Source organism: Sardina pilchardus, chromosome 1 (assembly GCF_963854185.1).
Source record: "Sardina pilchardus chromosome 1, fSarPil1.1, whole genome shotgun sequence".
Classification (NCBI taxonomy): Eukaryota; Metazoa; Chordata; class Actinopteri; order Clupeiformes; family Clupeidae; genus Sardina; species Sardina pilchardus.
Genome location: NC_084994.1, coordinates 34,148,336 through 34,162,961, shown reverse-complemented (window position 1 = coordinate 34,162,961; position 14,626 = coordinate 34,148,336). Strand labels below are relative to the sequence as shown.

At 43.6% G+C, this 14,626-nt stretch overlaps 1 protein-coding gene across 1 annotated transcript in view; it reads left to right on the top strand.

The window, feature by feature from the left end:
• sorcs3a (sortilin related VPS10 domain containing receptor 3a) overlaps positions 1–3,112 on the top strand; it is a 239,572-nt gene extending 236,460 nt beyond the window's left edge. Inside the window, exons 25-27 of the mRNA XM_062534116.1 lie at positions 88–193; positions 1,871–2,031; positions 3,054–3,112. Of these exons, the coding sequence (XP_062390100.1) occupies positions 88–193; positions 1,871–2,031; positions 3,054–3,112 (326 nt within the window). The remainder of the gene's footprint in view (positions 1–87; positions 194–1,870; positions 2,032–3,053) is intronic.
• The last annotated feature ends 11,514 nt before the right edge of the window (positions 3,113–14,626 follow it).

The following is a 14,626-nucleotide window of genomic DNA, read 5'->3' as shown; positions in this document are numbered from 1 at the left end:
TTCCTTTTCTCTGTCTTTCAATTTCATTCTTTCATTCTTTCTTCCTTTCTCTCTCTCTCTCCTTCTCTCTCTCTTTCTTTCTTCCAGCGCCGCTTGTAGACTCGAGCCCGAGACACAGTAGCTCTGCGATGCTCATGCTCCTCTCTGTGGTGTTCCTGGGTTTAGCCGTCTTCCTCATCTATAAATTCAAAAGGTAAGTGCTTCCCCGGGCGCCGCGGATCACTCATTCAATCACACACTCGCGCTGAGCTGAGCGAGCTCTGTCAAAGAGCATCAGAGACTCGCCCGTCTCGTGACCCAAGTCTTACCACGAAGAAGGCAATATGACCTGATTCACAAAATAAGAGAGATGTGGTTGGAGGAGTAAGACAGAGTCAGAGTTTCGTGTCCATCCATTACGATGTGTCACTGTGGCCTGGGTTGTTCAAACGCGTCTTCACGTGTTGTCACAGAGAATTCTAGAACCACAATAGTGTCACTGTAGCCTGGGTTGTTCAAACGCGTCTTCACGTGTTGTCACAGAACTCTGGACAGAATTCTGGAACCACAATAATGTCTACCTTCTTGTTTATTAGTGTCATTACTGTCAAGATGTAGTGGTTGTTTTTTCACCTGTTGTTGACGATGATGAATACGTTATGAGGGAAGTGACATGTGATGTTTCTAGGGGGATTTTTTATCTCTTTTTTCCCCCTATGCAGTCAGTGGTTTTAAATGTTGTGTAGGTATTAATATGCATGAGGCGAGTGAACCTGGAAAAAGCATTTGCTGAAAAAAGTGTTGAAAAGTATCATTAAATTGTTTAATATGCTGTTGGAGTACCTCCACTGGAAAACTGTTAGTAAGTCTCTGAATTATTTATTTGGTGGCTCAAAATAATTCACAAGGAAAAAGGATGTGGAGAAATGTTGAAGTTATCATCAATAATGGATATGGGTTTTTCCCCATTAATTTAAAGAGGAAGCATATTTATTGAAATGTCACACTTGACAAAACAAAGCAATTAATTCCAATTTATATTGCAATTGAATAGAAGAGTGTCTCTGTAATAGGGTAAAACATGAATTTCCCATCACAAATATAAATAGGAATGCAAAACATTGCACCTTCATTAAGCCGTCCCAGCAGTTTCCACTAAGCCTTTCCACTGCCAAGCAGTATTATATATTTATATGTGTATTTATTTTATATTTATATCATAAATTCATGCCTTATTTTCCCTGGGTACAGTATAATAGAGGTTTGCTGCTATACATGTGGAATGTCCTGAATCCGTAATCACATCTAGATGGCTTGGCTTGTGCTTTTATGGTTAGTGTGCTAACAAACTAATAGAGTCAAATAATGCAACAGGAACAGCAAGGAACAGTCAGAATATAAATAGCGCTGCCGTACATTGCGTCTCCAGCGTTGTTTTGCTCCATATCACAATGAAGACTGAGGGTGAGTGTGGACACGCATGCTCTAACAGCGATGTCCCAGGAGATAGAGGAGTCATTTGGCTCCTAGTCATTGGTAAGGTTCAAGCCCAGCCCTCTCAAAGTGTCTCTGAGCAGAGACTCTGAACCTTAAAATGGCAGCAATGTGCAGCCTTTGCCATCTGTGTGTGTGTGTGTGTGTGTGTGTCTCTGTGTCTGTCTGTGTGTGTTTGTGTGCGCATAAGTGTGTGTGTGTGTGTGTGTGTGTGTGTGTGTGTGTGTGTGTGTGTGTGTGTGTGGATGTGTGAATGCGCTGCATGAAAATTGTAGTGCGCTCTGAGTGCTCGGAGTGGAGGAATTGCAAAAGTGCTATTCAAATGAAGTCCATTTATCTTTTGACCATTCAACAACCACCCCCACCCCCCACCCCACCCCTCCCCTCCCCTTTCCAGAAAAATCCCCTGGATCAACATCTACGCCGAGGTGAACCACGAGAAGGAGCAGGAGATGATCAACACGGTGGGGCAGAGCGAGACGGCGCCTAAGATCACCCTCAGCGAGTTCCCCACCCAGAAGGAGCTCATGGAGAAGGAGCTGGAGTGCCGCGTCAAACGTAAGCTCGGAACGCCGGCTCATCATCGTTGCTGCCGCGGTGACTCGGGCAGAGGTGACGACAACGTCGTATATCTACCAATTCCGCTCACGTTGTTAACACTAACCCCCCTCCCCATTCGTGAGACTAACATTAGCCATGTCGTAACTTTTTTTTTTGTAAGGCCGCATGAAAGAGATCGATTCGTAGCAGATAAGAACGTGGTGAAGGCCGTGGCATTCGGCGTCTCAAGCCGGCGTCACGGCCTCACGGAACGTAGCTCTGTTTTTACACTCTGCTTGTAACAGAATTAGGGCTGGGCACGTTAATGCGTTAATATCACGTTAACTCATCAATCAATTAACGCCAATAATTATTTTATCGCGCATTAACGCAGTTTTTATTATTTATTTTATACTGTAAAAGTCTGTTGCTCACAGGCTGGTCACAGGCGTCTCATCACACATTGAAATTCCATAGTAACTGAATGAACCCTGATTCCTGAGTTTCTTGCAGTTGGCCAGTCTATGTTTTATACCAATTAGTCTATTTTGTAGTACCATTTAATAACGCTTTCATGAAATCTCTTTCATATGCTGTCATAAGTAGTCTTAGCAGTCAGTGTCCTGTATTGTTTGCCAGACTCGGCAGTTGTCATGACAGCAAGATGCTGTGACAGGTTGATTAGTGATGTTGTGGCATGACAAAGTGACATGAAGCCGTGATGGCATGTGCAATTCAGAGTTGTCATGACAAATACCGATAATGGTAACACTACCATATGACATCTGCCATATCATGTTTATGATAAAAATCATGTTGAGTCTCATTAACCTGCTCTCAAGGAAACTATTAGCTAAATGATCTTCACCTCTGTGTGACAGTTTTGAAAGATGTTATCAAAAATCGTTTGAGTTGTACCAAACACGCCATAACTTGTTGTGGAGGAAGATGTCGTGATGTTGAACAGGATGTTGTTGTTGTCGCTGCTGCTGCTGCTGCTGATGATGTTAATGATGTTTCTTCTTCCGTCACCTTCACAGGGGGCATGGCGAACACCTGCGAAAGCACAAGAGAGATTCCAAACTGTACAAGTGTGTAAAAGAAAAAATCTGTCGGCGTTAACCGAGGTCTGCACGCCAGGAGGAGGAGACGCCATTCATGAGGGTCCCCTTGTTTTTTCTTTTTTGTAAAATCCCCCCCCACCCCCATCATTGTTAATACTTTTCTAAGGCACTCATTTCTACAGATCTGCATGGATGTCCCATTTGTTAAGATGTACACAGCAGTTTCAAAGAACAACCATTGAAAAAAAAAGACAAAAAAACAAAAAACATACAGTTCATGAGGACTGATAGCGTTGTTGAGGACTTAATGATAGATGGTGATACAGAGGAGAAGGGGGGGGGGGGTGGATTGGTGGCAGTGTGATTTGATTTAACATGCGGCCATGACTAATGGTTCTGATCTCAGAGGGTGTGAATCTCCATACTGTAGTGCTTCTTCTCAACATGGACATGTCGTCCCCCCGTCGTCCTACAAAACAACCGTACACTGTGTTGTGTAAGTCTGTTAGGAAGTACAGTATGTGAGGCGCAAAACGAGCAAAGCTCGAGAGATTCCATAGGTTCCCAAGCAGGTTCATGTACGTCAAGGACATCGCTGGTTTGTTTGTTTACTTTGTTCAAGTTTCATGATTGTTTTTGGTCGTGCAGTTGGCCTCGACTCCGCTGCTGCCCCTGAACCGTTCTGCATTAGCCACCCGTCACCTTTAACTCCAACGATTTGAAAAGCCTCATGTAAACGTTTACTATTTTTAAAACACGACAGCGAATTCTGTGCGGAGGGGAGGGCGGCGGTCTCTCATTTCCATATTAATTATCCGTCGGGCCATGGAAAGAGGGGTCAAAGCTAAACAAGTTATGCAAATGCTTGCGGAGAAACAAAGGCTTTGTGAACCTGTCGCGAGGATGAGTGTCATTTGCGAAAGACCAAGTGCTCTGGCAATCCGTCAAATAGTTGTTGATAGTGCTTTTCTCTCGTGGGCCCCAGTTGTTTGTTGTTTGAGAGGGAGCGATAAAGAGCACATTGTCATATGACATCTCTCTGATCACTAAGATTAATACCACGCGCGGAAACAAGTCGACTCTTGTTTCTGCTACCTGCTCAACAATAACGTTGACGGTAATCATACCTGTCATCACGGTGTGACATACCGAGTAGAAAATCAAGAGAGAGCGAATGTCTCCAAACAACAATTGTTATCGAACGTTCTACTCAAACGCTTTTAGTCTTGTGTTTTTTTTTTCATTTCATTTTTGTTCGTTTTGTTTTTTTTTGGGGCTCTATAAATTCACACCTCTCTTAACTCAGCCTGCAGGTGTGTTTTGACAGATTTTTGATCCGACATGTTAAAACTGAGCTAATGTGTTTCGAGACAAAGAACTTTTTTTTTTTGTTTTCATTAGCAGAGGTACATCTCAAGACTTGTCAGCTCTCTTGTGTTCCTGTTTGTTTCCCCCCTTTTTTTGGTCCGTTATCCTGTAATGGCTTCTCGTTCTCAGCGTGCTCCGTGTCCATAATCGATAATCACTTTTCATATAAGGTTCAGATCGAAACTAATGTAAGCATTGTATATTTGCTTGATTTGCAAAAGTGTTTATAATTTTTGGTTGATCTAATTTGTACTGCTTGTGTGGACATAGTTTACAGCTTATGTCTAAATATTATAAGTGGAAGCCTTATAAAAGATAATGCCTTTATCCACATAACACCACATTTTGCCATTACAATGATACCAGTCCAAAATTCAGAACTCATGAATAGTCTGTTAAGATCTAACTTTGTTTTCTATCCTGTTAAAAGTATTCTTTGGGTATATCATTAAATATTGTCAAATATTCTGATATTTATTGGAATATTTTATACAATATATTATTTTGCAGCTTTTTGTGTTCAGCCTAATTGTATCAGTCATTGGTCTACTGGTAAACAGCATTGAACTGTATTATAGATCATTCTAGATCATTATATTTCTCTGTATATACAGCAAATACTATAAGACTTCATCTTTACTTGGCTGTAATGTAAATATGATCAGGAAGACAGTAGACCTGGCCATAGTCTCTTTTACATTTAAAAAGTGTGTTGAGAATCTAAACATTGCTTACAAATTCTAAATCATTTTAGTGGTTTTTAAAAGAGGTCCTTGACTTGTGCATGTTATTTCAGAGGACTTGATTTCAGTGTTGTAGATAAGTGCTGTAAATAGTTATTTTTTATCATTCATATTTCTTTTTCTTGGTTTTTTTTTTAATATTCTATATGCGTTTTGTTCACATTTTGAAATGATTCATGATGTAATGTCTATTGCAATGCATTTAACTATAAGATTATGTAACATTTTGGAATCCTGTCCTGTTACACAACACATAGGCCCTATTTATACATATTTATTTTGGGGTGGGGGAGACCTAAACGACATACATAGTTAAATGCTTTGCATTTTCAAACAACATTTCTCGAACTCCACCTGCCACAAACCCAGTAGTTTGCCCTTTGAAGCCAGTACCCCGATTACTCGCTGGTGAACAGTAGAGTGCTTGTCATTTTTTGGACTTAGGAATGATGCCAGGGTGCCAGGGCCCTCAAAAGACTTTTGGGATTCACTGCCCAGGCCTGCGTCGGCTCAAGCTGGCCCGAGCCGATAGAGGAGAAGGGATAGCGTCCGCCGCCGGCCTTATCTCTCTGGCCTGACCATTAGCAGCTGGCTCCCCTTCTCTCGTCGCGCGCTCTTAGTTTTGGGGAAAAGGTGAAAACATCCCCCTCTCTCTCTCTCTCTCTCTCTCTCTCTCTCTCTATCTCTCTCTCTCTCTCTCTCTCTCTCTCTCTCTCTCTCTCTCTCTCTCTCCTTCTCCTCTCTCTCTCTCTGTTTATCTCGAAAAATAAATAAACAGAGCGTATCTCTGCCGATGATACAGAGAGACAAGCGGGCCCCGGCGTTGGCGTCAGCAAGAAACGGGGAGATGCTGCTGCCGCCGCCACCGCTGTGACTGTGTGGATCTTTATCGATATGTTACGGGAAAAAATATGGCGCGATGTAATTCATCCGTCCAGCTGAACTGGAAAGGGTCCCGACGGGGCCGTAACTGTTGCTTTGCAGAGCCTCTTAGAATTTAGTGTGAGCAAACAGGGCAAACGACGGCACTTCAGTGCCCCAAAGGACGCACTCTCTCAGACCCCCCCCCCCCATCCTCCTTTACGCGTGTCAGCGCAATCCCAACTTTCCTTTTTTGCTATTTTTTTGGATCGGTTACTTTGTTGACTTATTTATTTATTTATTTATTTTAGTAGTTGTTTTTTTTTTGTTATCCTGTCTTCAAAAGTGCTGATATCCAGCCATTGTTGCAGTCCCCTCACCCCTTTCCCCCCTTCTTCCCCAAGTATGGCATACATTTCACAGCTGCGCAGGACAACAAGGCTTGGTGTCAGGTTAAACAAAGAGGCTCATTAACAGAGACCCCTTGTGGCTGACCGGTGGTAAATCTGCTGAGGTCAGTGTACAGGTACACAGACCAAACGTCACCCCCCCCCACCCCCCCACCCCCCCCCCCCCCCCCCATTATGAGCTCACCACCACCTCAATGACTCTCAATCCTCGTCCTCTCTGCTTTATGAAAAGGACCACAGTCCAAATGACCATGGTCCAAATGAAACTGGCTATCACTGTGTTGAGCGTGAGATTTGTGTTTGCCTGTTCCCCCGCCCCCCCCCCCCCCCCCACCCCCCCCCCCACACACACACACACACACACAACAATAGGCCTCCCATCCTCTAAGTCATTTGGGAGTCATCTGTGTCATTTGTTTTCCTCTTGGTTATTACAAGTCTGAGTTTTTTTTTTATATCACTGGGGTGAGTTCCGACTCTAGCTTTATGTCACGCTAACATCATGTAAAGATCGCTTGCATTCAAGAGAATGCTATCATTTTTTGCGCCCTTTAGACATTTAGCATTAGATAAAGCCCCAATGTGGACAAAGCTCTGTTGCTGAGAATTGAATGTTTAAAATGTCTTACATACTGTAGGCTGGCATTAATACTCAAACCACCTTCTTTAAAAAAGGGTTTATTTCATTTAATTGGAGGCCACGTAACTGTCGCTTTTCCGGTGTTTTTAGCCAAAGCTAATAGGTTAGCCCAACCGCTACCATGCCAAATCTCTCTTTTCTCTCTCATCTGCCATTTTCCCTTTTTGACTGAGCTGCCATCGGTTCTGTGATAGAAGTATTTTCTGGAAGGCGCCCACCCTTGTTGTGGGTCCCCCACCCCCTCCAACATATCGTTTCTCTTTTTTTTGTTACAGTTGAGTGTTATCTGGCGTGTTCATCCTTCCCCTATCTGATTTAATTTGTTTCGGCTCAGTAGGCTCTCATTGCATCGCTCAGAGCATATGTTGTACCAATCTGACTATAACTTGAAAATGTTCACAAAATTAAGATGGTGGAACTTGATATGAAGATTAATTTGCGACTAAAGAGATAGGCTTTTTTTTTTTTTTTTTTTTTTAAATGTGCTCCAAGGGCAAACCATTGTACCATCTTTTTTTTTTTCTTTTTCTTTCTTTTACTCCTCCCGTTGGGCACCAAATTTACACCAATCTGCATGTGTCATGACTGCTCTTTCTGTTTTAAATCTTGATTTCAATATTTCTACAGTTACAAAAACAAACAAAACAAATCTGTCATTTTGAACTTGTTTCAAATAAATGTATTTTTGTACATCAGGCACGGATTACTGTGATCATTCTCCTCTGAGTTGTTTTTTTGCTGTGTGCACGGGGCTTGGTCTTCTCGGGCACGCCTCACGGAGCAAACTCACAAATCCGTCCCCACCACCATCATAATGCAGCGTGGCATGAGACAGAGAGAGAGAGAGAGAGAGAGAGAGAGAGAGAGAGAGACAGAGAGAGAAAGGGAGAGAGAGAGAGACAGAGATGCTTTCTGTGATGCGTGAATTTGTGACTCCTGAGTCATTCTACTGTGTGCTGCAAAAAATTGCATTCTATCTGTCTCTCTTTCTCTGTCTGTGTGTGTGTGTGTGTTGAGTGAATTTGCATTAGTGTCAGCACGTGTGTGAGTGTGTGTGTGTGTGTGTGTGTGTGTGCACTTGTGCGTGCACCCAATTTTGTATCTGTATTTGCTTTGCAAACACATCTCCGTGTCTGCTTACACAACTACTCTGTGTGCTCATCTCCCCTCCGACACTCGATGCGCCAAAAAGTTGTATTTCAATTTACGTTATTACGGCCTCATAAATGTTGAAAAAACACATTCTTGCAGCAGCTCATTTGGCACTAATCTGACACTCACTCACACACACAAAAAAGTTAAACTGATCGAATACAAACAAACTGATTAAATCACACAGACCATAATTGCCTCTTTGTAGAGAGTGAGTAGCGATAGATTTATCTCTCACTGTATAGTAACTTTTTCTTTTTTCTAGAACATTCTCTCCTTTTCTCTCTCTCTCTCCGCCTCACAGTCCCTCCTGACTGTTTTGTATGAATACTAGGGGACACTTAGCTACACTTGCAGCTGCGTCACCACCATTATGGCTTCCAGCTTTTAGCCCAGGGCACAAATCCCCACAGACAGTTTGTTCCAGGAAGTGAGTTGTGTGTTGGTTGTTTGGAGCAGACAGGGGGCATATGAAGACTAATCATGGTGAACCAGAGGGATGTCGTGCTAAATGTATTTCCGTAACTGCAGTGGATAGGGAGATGGAGACCGGGGCCGATGGATGGTGCTTTTTATTGGGGACGGGTGTGTTATGGAATATATTTAAATATGAAACATACCCATATGATTAAAGAGTCTGTAGTCATACACTCTGTGTAGTCCATGTCTCTAAAGTCTAAAGGCTACTTCTATAGACTGTGTTGTCAAACATACTGTAATTATGCCCTCTGTTCATACAGTTAATTTATGTCTTCTATATGACCTATATTGCATGGGAAAGAGTATTATCCCATGTTATGACTGTATAGTTCATGTTTCTTTAGGCTACTTCTATAGGTTATGTTGTGAAACATAATTCTGCCCAATTTATCTACCTCTATAGCATGTAAAAGATTATTTTCCCATTTTATATAATGGTTCTTTGCCATTGTATGGAGACAGTTCTTTGCCAAAAGTATATTGTGGCTCCAGTAGCTTGTTTTCACAGCCCTTTCCTATATGAACCCAGACAGACAGACACACACTGGTGGTGCGTGAGTGGACTGCCTGACCACAAGATCGTCTAGTCACTAGCTAGCTTTCTAAACCGTCTCTGGCCTGACAGCATTGTGCTGTAGGTGTTGGATATGTCCTTGGACAGCGGGGAGTGGCTGTTATCGCCTCCTACAGTACTAGACGGCTGAACAGAGGGAACCATGGGAGGAATCCGCCGTGTCTCATCCCGTCCGTGATCTACGACATCGGTTTTCATTTACACACAGAGTGCTTATAGAAAAAAAAATTCGATTAAAAGGGGTATTGAAATATAGATAAATGTACGTATAAATTATACCCCCATTCAGTCTGGTCATAAAAAGTGCGTTTCTGCCCCGTTGAAAAAGCGTATTTGAGGAAGACAGTAAAAATGTAGTATTGATTGTAATATACAGGGCTGTTTGATATCTGAAATCTGGCACGGCATCCCTTGCGAGAACACACACGCACACACACGCACACACGCACACACACACACACACACACACACACACACACACACACACACACACACACACACACACACACACACACACACACTCATACACACATTCTCAGCGTTCAAACGCATTATCGGGTGTACCCCCCCCCCCCCCCAACACCACCTCCTCAGAATAAACGCCATGGCTTTTCTAAATCAAAGTAGCGCCGCTGAATTTCCCAGCGGAGCTGCCTTAATTATTACCCAGGGCCCTGAAGTCTTCCGAGTCGACTCACTATCCTCTTTTCCCTCCCTCCCTCTCTTTCTTCTCTCTCTTCTCTCTCTATCTTTCGCTCTTTCTCTCTCTCTCTCTCTCTCTCTCTTTTTCTCTCCATCCCTCTCTCCCTCTCTCTCTTCCTGCCGTCTCTGCGGCTCTGACAGGTAAATTCCGTTTAATTTGACGGCCGCTGCTCGTGAAATCTACTCGGGTCTCCCAGCATCAATAATGAGCACCGTGTGAGTAGGGGAAAGGATGGTTTCTCTCTCACACCTTCTCTCTCTCTCTCTCTCTGTCTCTCCATTTCTATCACTCTCTCCTTCTGTCTCCATCTCTCTCTGTCCTTCCTCTCTGCCATTTCTCACCATCTCTCTGCCCTCTCCCCATCTCTCCCTCCGTGTCCCTCTCTCCATCTCTCCCTCTGCACCCTCTCTCCATCTCTCCCTCCGTGTCCCTCTCTCCATCTCTCCCTCTGCACCCTCTCTCCATCTCTCCCTCCGTGTCCCTCTCTCCATCTCTCCCTCTGCACCCTCTCTCCATCTCTCCCTCCGTGTCCCTCTCTCCATCTCTCCCTCCATGTCCCCCCCCCCCTCTCTCTCTCTCTCTCTCTCTCTCTATCTCTCTCTTTCACACGGTGTGGAACCAAAGTGATTGGAAACAGGATTTTTCTCTCTCTCTCTCTCTCTCTCTCTCTCTCTCTTTTTTATTCTTTTTTCTTCATGCCGTGCCGTGCGCCGGACTTGATAAAGGACTCTTGTCAGAGCGGATGGCAGCATTGTCATTTCAGAACTGCGCCCGTGGGATTGCTCGGCCCGCTCCCTGTACGGTGGAAGTGCCTCGTCTCCTAATAGGCTTCCTTTCCATTACAGTTTATTTCACTTTTTTTTTTTTTTTTTTGAAGTCGGCCGACGCTGGCAGACGGGACTCACACATGAAATGGATATGCGGCGTGGCAAAGCTGGCATAAACAAGAGCCATTTGTCTTGATTCGCCAGGGAGGCCCTGAGAGAAGCCACCTCATAATAGCCCGGGCTAGATTTATCTTAGACCTCCCTCTCTCTCTCTTTCTCTTTCTCTCTCTTTCTCTCTCTCTCTCCCTCTCTCCTTCTGTTTTTGATCCATGGGATGGTTCAATAAAAGGGGTTTTAAAAGTCAAAAGTCTCTCCCTCTCTCTCTGTCTCTCTCTCTCCCTCTCTCCTTCTCTCTCTCTATCTCTCTCTCTTTCTCTCTATCTCTCTCTGTCTCTCTGTCTATCTCTCTTGTTCTTCTTCCCTCACACGCTTTTGACCTTGAATGAAGAACAGGAGGCACGAATGTTCTTTTTGTCGACCCTGCTCCAAAACCCCAAACAGAATAACTGGCCATTCACTGGACGCAGAAGGAGGGGAATGAGAGCACATCACCCCAAAGTGACTGTTAATGAGATTCTCTTCTCTAAAAGAAGCTCCACTTCACCACTGTGCAGGTGAAAGCACTCAAACCATCATTAAACAGCACGCTGTATTACAAAAGCCTGAATACAATATCATATTCAACTATAAGCTGTTTAATAGATCTGTATCATATTTCAAAACATTTAGGTTGAGACCAGATAGTTGGTTATTCAGGAATTAAGGAACGACATTCAACAATAAGAATACATCTAATATGCATAATTATGCCTAGTACATTGGACATGTGTTGACTAATTATGTACCCTAAAAAAGTGCGCTTTTAATATCATTAAGTAGGCTAACAGCAGTCTGCCAAGAGCTTAATATAGCTGTACTACTTACTGAACACCAAACAGCAGCTGTTGCAAGGGGCTTTGCGTCCAGGGAATGGACTCCCTGTCTGCAGGTGAGGGTCGACCGCTGTCCTGCCCCGCGTCTTTCTCACCTCGACTCGGGGCTGGGCGGCAGGGGGCGGGCCCCCCCCTGCTGACCGGGGTGTTTGTTCGGCTGTCCGTCAGTCTCCGTGCGCGGCTTTTCGAGTCCATCACTCCTGACAGCCCGCCTATGATTTATCCCTGGAGGGGGTCCGGCCTCCCGCAACAGTCGTCCACTCGGTCACCGAAGCGCCGCTGCCCCTTCAACCAAGACGAAGTGCCAAAGTTGTTGTTATTGCCACTCGGAGACCCGCCAGAGTGGCCATTTTTATTTTTTTTTATGTTATCTATGGTCGTGCCCCGCAGTGTGGTAGTGGAGAAAAAGGAAGCGCTGGAGAATAAAATATAACATGTCTGAGGTGGTCATTAGAATCAATACGTTCTGTCCATTAAGCAGTGCCATGGTGACAAATGGAAGGAACAAATTGCTATGATTGCACCGGGCAATCTGTTTAAATGTTATGTTTAAGAGAGAGAGAGAGAGAGAGAGAGAGAGACATCATCATACACTGCATTTTATTTTACTTTTACTTATATATCTTTATCTATTAAAGGGACACTTCACCGGTTAGCATTAAGATTTGTATCTTTAGAAAACCAGTCATGTTTTTGAATGATCGTGCATCATTCCTTCAGTTTGCCTTGAGATGGGAGAAATACGGATTTCAATGAAACCCATTAATAGGACTTCCTGCTTTCAATGATGTAAATTATGATTTTTACATCATTGAAAGCAGGAAGTCCAACATTGAAATCCGTATTTCTCCCATCTCATGGCAAACTGAGGGAGTGATGACGATCATTCAAAAACAGGACTAGTTTTCTAAAGATACAAAGCTTAATGCTAATCTGTGAAGTGTCCCTTTAACATGTATTTATTGTATAACTGCTTTGGCAATATGAGCGAACTTGTAGAGAGAGAGAAAGAGAGAGAAAGAGAGAGAGAGACAGAGATGGAGAGAGAGAGGAGTATATTTAAGCAATAAGCCCAGAGAGGCCGTGGTTTATACTGGATTTAGAACAGCTAAGGGGCGTTGTTAGGCACGACGTGAAGCGGAACTATCTGTTTTAGAAATTCATATACACGGCACACCTGTGGTCACCCATTTATGTAATATGTCACCCAATTGTATTCAGGAGTCGAACGCACCAAACAATTTGCAAGCACACCACTTCAAGGTAAAAAAAAAACACCCCGTCTGTGTGTTATCGCAGAACTTCCACTGATATCCGCCGGTACTTTCTCTCCCCTCCTGCTGCTAAACAATTTTGCTCTTAATGCAGTAACAAATGCCCGCCCCCCCGATGATTATCACTCCACCTAGCTATTTTATTTTCCATGGCATCAACAGGTTCAGAGACAGTAATTTGTGACGACTATTATCATACAAGATGTGAAATTTAAAACATCTGGAAAAAAATGAATAATGAATAGTAGTAATAAAGGGGCAATTGCTCTGTCGCTAGTGTGGAGTTTAGCACGGTTTTAAACTCCAACTCCCAACAACAAACCCCAGTCTAAAACCGTGTCAAATTCCAAATTAGCGACAGAGCAATTGCCCCATTATTACTACTATTAATACTATTATTAATATTAATACTACTAATAATAACGATGATGCTTGCAGCGATTTTCATCGCTGTGTAGCAGTATCCAGGCGCAGGCTGCAGCATTAGCATGTGTGTTCTGTTCGCAAACACCTTGCACGGTTTAAATATGCTTCTGTTGGAGAGAGACGGCCCCTATTCATAGTAATTTATTTATGCTTATGCGAGAGCCCCACAGATGGGAAGATAAATATGTATCAGCCTCAGCGCATGGAAATGAAGCTGTCAGATATTGGGGCATTTTTGATCAGTTAGCACAACAAGCCCAAGGCTATTTGTCATAGTTCAAAGGCTGAATATTTATCATTATTCTGTGTTCAGGTAAACTTTTGGAAAACAGGAAAGTCTCGGTGGTTCATTCTCCTGACGTTCTTTAAAAAAAGAACACACACACACAGAACAGATATTTATTTTCTCTCATTATCACTTTCCATTTCGTCGTCTTTCTTTTCACCTGACGCTAAGGTGGTTGATGTCCTTCTTGTCGTTTCGTCGAAGACGCAGCCGGTGGTCTTGCTGATAAACGTGTTGCTCAAAGGCTGACCAATCTCTCCGTCTCTCTCTATCTGGTTTCTGTTTTTCTCTGAGTTTCTTTCTCTGTCTGTCTGTCTCTCTCTCTCTCTGTCGTTCTCTCTCTCTCTCTCAAGCTCTCTCTGTCTATCTCTTTATCTCTCTCTCTCTTCCCCAACACCTCCACCTCCCTGCCTCCGTCGCTCCATCTGACGGGCGTGTGCGTTTCATCCTGCTGTCTGTTTATTAATCCCCCTCTCTCGGCTGTGAGCTAATCAGAGTCCATCGAGGTCTGATCGATGAGCAGAATCAAGCCCCAGCACCTCCAGATCACACTATAAAATAGTGGCCGACCGCAGAACTGAGTTTCTGCAGCAGTACAGCTCCATCTCTCTTTCCCTTGCGTTCTCTCTTTCTTTCTCTCTCTCTTTCTCTACCTCTTTCTCCCTCTCTCCTTCTCTTTGCTTTTCTCCCTCTCTTTCCCTCTCCTTTTCTCTCTTTCTTTCTCTCTCTCTTCCTCTCTCCTTCTCTACCTCGTTCTCCCTTGTTCCTTCTCTTTCCCTCTTCTTTTCTCTCTTTTGCTCTCTCCTTCTCTCCACTCTCCCACTTTTACCCCTCTCTCCTTCTCTCTTTCCCTGTCTCCTTCTCTCCCCTCTC